At 41.7% G+C, this 6375-nt stretch overlaps 1 protein-coding gene across 12 annotated transcripts in view; it reads left to right on the top strand.

The window, feature by feature from the left end:
* Positions 1-5219, top strand: part of THRB (thyroid hormone receptor beta) — a 168056-nt gene extending 162837 nt beyond the window's left edge. For all 12 annotated transcript variants that reach the window (XM_057424848.1, XM_057424856.1, XM_057424855.1 and 9 more), the window contains 2 exons: positions 2237-2495; positions 4148-5219. In XM_057424848.1, coding sequence (XP_057280831.1) covers positions 2237-2495; positions 4148-4389 — 501 coding nt within the window. In that variant the 3' untranslated portion in view covers positions 4390-5219. The remainder of the gene's footprint in view (positions 1-2236; positions 2496-4147) is intronic.
* The last annotated feature ends 1156 nt before the right edge of the window (positions 5220-6375 follow it).

The following is a 6375-nucleotide window of genomic DNA, read 5'->3' on the forward strand; positions in this document are numbered from 1 at the left end:
TTCTCCCTGCAGAGAGAAAAGGAAAGGACAACATGTGACAAATAATCAGTCACGTTTGTTGACTTCTCTCCTGGAAGGTGCGCTGGTGGTAGCAATGCTCAATTGATGACCGTAGATAGCATTAAAACCTGCATAGCTGGGAACAAAACTGGCGCTCATCCCCCTGTCTTTGGTGACTGCTGCTACTGGCAAATAAGACTGGACACTTGGCATTGTGTCCCATATATTCTTCAGAATTAGGAAAGCAGATGAATGACAGGCATAGTCAGAGCACCATGATCATAAAGAAGTTCTAAGAAGGTTCAAGTAGGAAGAGAAATTCTCATTGGTTTTAAGTTACTAAAAAAACATCTAAAGCATCATGAAATACCTTCCATGTTGTTGTCTCTTTTCCACCATTCTTCCTTCTCCTTATTTTTATTCTTAAGGTCTCTTTTCTTTTTCCTTCGCATATGCTTTCTCTCTCCTCTCCCTTCCCCTTCTCGTCCTTTGCCTCCCTTTTCTTCCCCTTTTATTTAATTTTATTTAATGTTATTTCATTTCTTACTCTGTTTCTTTCCCTAATTCAGTCTCAGCAGCCACACAATGGCACTGTCATTGGGTAGTGAGACTTCCACTGTGCCTGTGCAGCCTTCCATACACTGCTGCTGAGCTGAGAGCAATCAGCAGAGAAGGTGATTTGCCCTGAACAGGATGAGTCATTTTTCTTGTGTACCAAACACTTCACACCTGAAGTTGGCATTGCTGGAAAAATAGCTGCATGATTCAACTCCTTTAACTGACTGTGGCTAGCTTTGTGCTTAAAACTGTTCTCTAAAAGGGAACAGCCTTCCACTTGAGTTAGAGAGCTGTCTGGCATCCACTCTGCACCATTTTACACCAAATCAGTGTACTTGCTTTGCGAGTACACAGTTGCCATGTAAACCTGTAATTGGTGAGGATTTTTTCATTTTGATTTGTGAAACGGGTAAATATAATAACTTTGTGTGAATCAGAAATTGATGGATTTTTGCCTCCCTTCAAGCCAAGTAGAAATGAGTTGCTTTTTCATCTATGTGACCATTGCTGTTTGAGACTGTTAGAGGCAGTCTCAAAATAGTCTTGTGGGTTTTGCTATCATTAAATTACCTATGAAAACATAAAGACATGATTTACAGAATGTGTCTGCATCCTGGTAGTACTTTATAAATACAGGACCTATTTCCACCAGTTCAGACAGCTTACCTTTCTTGACGTTGTGGAAAAGACATGTCTAGCCACATGCCCTGAAGATCGTGCCTTATGCACTAGTGTAAAAGCTGAAGTTAAACCATAGATTTTCTGTCTGTCCAGCAATAATATGGGGACCCTAGGGAGATCAGCCTTACTGCGCTAAAATATAGCTTAAATTTTCTGTTGTTCAAATGGGCAGTGAGAATTAGAGTACCTGCCCTATTCAGTGATTGAGGTATCTGTCCTAGAGACAAAAATTTATTTCACTCCTTTTAATTAAAAAGCTGTTCACTCTTACAGGCCCTTCCAAATGTCTGGTTTTAACTCTGGCCAGGTAAAAAATAAGCATGGCTGGCTGTGAGTTTAACTGGGATGGCTGAGGTCTGTACCAGCTCCAATTGTACTTTATTCTGTTATGCTATGCTTTAAGCTGAAGGAGTTCAGGAGTAGAAGAGAGAAAGGAAAACAGCTGAGAACAGTGACCCCTTCAGCCATCTCAGTGAGATCCACCCCTGATGGGAGACAAAACCAATAGTATATGTTACCACTAACCTGGCACCTGACAGGTCTGCTTCTCCATTCACACTTCGTTAAATTTTCTGCAAAATGGAAAGCTACATTCTTAAGGTTTATTTGGTTTAATTTTATAATGCTCCCACAAACTGACTGGTCCAACAGAGAGCAGCACATCTGCAAATTGGGTCACTTCATCTCAGCATCTGAAACAGCTTGATTTGCCTGGAGTATCTTGTCCAGGACCACTTGCCTATAGCTGTGTCATCACTGAAGTTCCTAATGGTGTGGGGGCGTGTTAACCTGCTGGCAGAGTCTGAAAGCAGAAGTATGAGTCTTGAAGGTCTGCATGGTGCAGTCAGTCAGCAATGTGTTTGGAGAGTAGCTGCACTATGCAAGGTAGTGTCCTGGGGAGTGACCCACAACTTCATGCTCATGGATTTATTGTAGTTGTAACACCAACTCAGTTTGGAAAACATATCTTTTCCTTTACTGTTTATAATTTCTGCAGCTGCCATGTGAAGACCAGATCATCCTTCTGAAAGGCTGCTGTATGGAGATAATGTCCCTCCGAGCAGCAGTTCGCTATGACCCCGAGAGTGAGACTTTAACACTGAATGGGGAGATGGCGGTGACAAGGGGCCAGCTGAAAAATGGGGGTCTTGGCGTAGTGTCCGATGCCATTTTTGACCTGGGTATGTCTCTTTCTTCATTTAACCTGGATGACACCGAGGTTGCCCTTCTTCAGGCTGTTCTGCTCATGTCATCAGGTGAGAACAGAAATATATTGGGAACCCAACGATTTTGAAACTCTTTAGCCTTTGTCGCAAACCTCTTTTTAAAATAGAGTATGTTAGATCTTGTAGTGCTGACTAGAGTAATGTGGGAGAAATTTTCTCTCAAAAAACCCTTGCAGCTTAGAATTAGTTTACTCAACACTAGGAAAAAAAAATCCAGGATATTCAGAGAGATGGGTATGAAAGTGGCTTTGGTAGCACAGCTTGATCAGTGTAGTACTTAGGGAGGAGGCAGGGATGATCACCAGAAAGAAATCAGATGTGGTTCTGAGTCAATTTCCCTTGAATGAAAACCTGGTAATTTAGCAATAGTTGTCCTTACAGTAAGTTCCTTCTTCCCCTATGTGCTGTCATGCACTGGGCGGGATGTACAGTTTACACCTATTTCCATCAGTGCTCATATGCTTTTGCATATGAGCAAGATGACTCTCATACGCCATCTTGCACCACTTGCTTTTGGACATTTGAGAGCTGTGCCATTTCCCCATGCAGACCGCAACTGGTCTCTTGGTGTTGTAATACAGAAGCAGCACATTTCATATGATTTCCAAAGTGTTTCTAACCTTCTCGAGTATGTGTTCAAATATGCTTCCATTGACTGTGCCAGCCCAAAGAGGAAATTCCATTCTTGGGCAGTGGCAAGTTTGGTAAGATTTTGGTTTAAGACCACTTTGAATTGAATTGAGCATTGAATAACAATACACAGACAGGGATTTACAAGCATTAACTGTATCTGAGACAGAAAGATTTCCACATTAATCACAAGAAAGCACTTGACCTTCCCAATCAAAATTTTGATTTTAGTTCCCTATGCCGTGGTACATGAGTAGGGGATTCAGAAGGACCTGCTTTCAGTTCAGTTCAGAGGACCTGCTTTCACAAAAGTGTCTTCTGAAGAGTGACTTGTGAACGAACCTTTCCCAGCGCCCATCTGGGTGCCAGTTGAGACAATCAGGCAGACTTTTGATGGTGTTGTTCCTTGATGCTCCATAAGAGTTTCCTTTGCAGCTTTCCAACTGTGAGACACTGGCACAGGTTGCCCAGAGAAGCTGTGGCTGCCCCGTCCCTGGCAGTGTTCAAGGCCAGGTTGGACAGGGCTTGAAGCAACCTGGTCTAGTGGAAGGTGTCCCTGCCCATGGCGAGGGGTTAGAACAAGATGATCTTTGAGGTCCCTACCAACCCAAACCGTTCTGTGATTGACCTGTGGATCAAAGCTTGACCAAAGCACTGGTCATGCTGTAGAGAAACAGATATGAAAGAACTGTGATTTAGATATCTGGCAGGGAAAATATTTTGATTCTTTATTAGTTGTTTCATAGAAAGGTATAGATAGAAGCCTTAGCTGAGATCAGGGGTCTGTTGCTGTAGTCACTGTAAGGAAACTTCCCAAACATATATACTCTCTATGGACAAAAGATGATGAAAGGATTATCTCCTTGTTTTAATGAGGCTTGTACTGATAAGTGAGGTGTCCAGGGTCAAAGAAGTTATTTGTGGCAGAGCCAGATGTTCTTGGTTCTTCCTTTCTTTCCTAATAACAGAATTGTCCTATTTTTCCTGATTTACAATCAGGAATTTGTTAAAGTAGATAAGAAATAACAGTAACTGCTTCTTTGTATCTACAGATCGCCCAGGCCTTGTTTGTGTCGAGAGGATTGAGAAGTGTCAAGAGGGTTTCCTCCTGGCATTTGAACACTACATTAATTACAGAAAACACCATGTTGCACACTTTTGGCCAAAACTGCTGATGAAAGTGACAGACCTGCGAATGATCGGAGCGTGCCATGCCAGCCGCTTCCTGCACATGAAGGTGGAGTGCCCCACAGAACTCTTCCCTCCATTGTTCCTGGAAGTGTTTGAGGATTAGAGACTGGAGCAGTTCTCCACACCCCCATCACACTACTGGCTGTCATTTCATCCTGTTGTCCATCTCTTCTCACCTCTGTTTGTTCTTCTTCTTTCATCTCTTATGTTTCTTGAGGTGGGGTTGGGTTTTCATTCAGTTTTTCTTCTGGGGTTACTGGGGGCAGTTGTATGCACATGGATGAAAACATCCCTTTAACGCAAGTACTTGTGACTTTTAACTATTGCAATTTGTTCTTTGGTCCTTTGATGTGAATGCTTTGACAGCTTAACAGTGAAAATACAAACAAACCAGTCTCATTCACCAGCACTAGCGTGGTCACCAGCTCACACATATCATTGCTTGGAAACTATGGGAGAGAAATTGAAGTGGCAGAAAATAAATTGGCTTCCAAGGTAAAACAACTATTGTTAATTTGACCCTGACAATTCTGTCTAGTATTACCTCATTTTGTAGGTCACAAGTGACCTGAGATGACAATTTCTAGTCTTCATGGTTTTTCCTATTGTAACAATCACCATTATGATCTAAGATCTCCATCATCATCATAATCACATTATTACTTGAGGATTGTTCCGGCAGATACAGTTTAACAGTGCCTCATAAATCAAATACTTTTATAACACAAATTTAGAAGGGACTGGCTCATTTTTTTCCACGTGTATCAGAAATTAAGATCCTTCAGTTCTTACTACATTTGAACTCCAGGTAACTTCATTGGAAGGTATGTTGGAGAAGGGAGGGGAATATGATCCTCTGAGGTGCTTTTCCTCAGAGTGGAGACATCTGCTTTTTGTGAGGTGTGTGTAAAAATCGTCACTCTGAGGGATAAGGCTCTCTATCAGGATAGCAGGCTTTCCTCGGATATGAATGCTCACAGAATGAGGACAAGGAGAATAAAGTATATGGAGTGACCTTCAGATGGGACAAAAACCAGCTGTGTCATTAATGACACTCAAGACTGTGCAGCTTTATTCCAGTAATACAAATAGTGTTGCTTGGCAGTAGTCTTTTGGTGTTTATATATATATATATATAAAGTTTATATGCATGTATATATATAATTTTATATATATATAATTACAAATCATCAGCAGATGTCTTAAACATATTTCCATTGTTTTATCTTTTCTCTCTCTCCTACCCTCTCCTCTGTGTGTGTTGATCAGCCTGGTTCTCCCTCCTTGGTGTCTGTATGACTTTTGTTTGGCTAGGTTCTCTCTTTGAGTCTTTTAATTTATTTCCACTAACTGCACTAACAGGAACCAAACTGAGCAATGGCAGGATGTTCTGCTGCCAAAATCTGCAAGCCAGTACTCAGTCTTGGAATGTTTGGAGACTGGTGATGGGGGCATGATAGGTAGAGGTTCCTCTCTGTCGTACATCTCCATTCAGGGATGTTGTCCCTAGGTTCTATAAACTTGATATTAAACCATTCTCTGAATTTGTATGATACATCAAAGGCATCCTTCTGTTCTTCCTGGGAACCAGAGATTCAGTTCACCTGTTCTGCACTTCCTCATATCCCATGTTCTTTCATGTTGTACATGCATTTGTACCAGTTTCTTTCTCTGCCATTTATTGATACATTTGCCTGGCAAGTCGGTGGGCATTGTTAGGGTGGATGTGTTGACTTTCAAAGCTCATATGGGCCCATACTAAGCCCATATGTTATGTGTTTATCCCCTCATGAAAACATGATACTCAGGAAAATTTGGTGGTGGAACACAATATGTGTGTGTCAGGGGCTGAATTCTTCCCACCCCTCTTTCCCTGCATCATTAATAATGCATTTGCAGTGCTATTGGCTGTGGTTTCAGGGGTGTAGAATCTTGTTCTCCCTGTTCTTTGGTACCATATGCACCTGTGATGAGGTGTAAGCACTGATGTTATCACTTGGGGGGTTGTACCCTTAATTTTGTGAGAACATAAATTACAGTGGGGTGTTTAGGGTTTTTTTGCAGGTAGCAAGGAAGACAGATCACTGGA

Source organism: Pezoporus wallicus, unplaced genomic scaffold (assembly GCF_028554395.1).
Source record: "Pezoporus wallicus isolate ANWC-B61680 ecotype Strahan unplaced genomic scaffold, APGP_CSIRO_Pwel_v1 contig_3181, whole genome shotgun sequence".
Classification (NCBI taxonomy): domain Eukaryota; kingdom Metazoa; phylum Chordata; class Aves; order Psittaciformes; family Psittacidae; genus Pezoporus; species Pezoporus wallicus.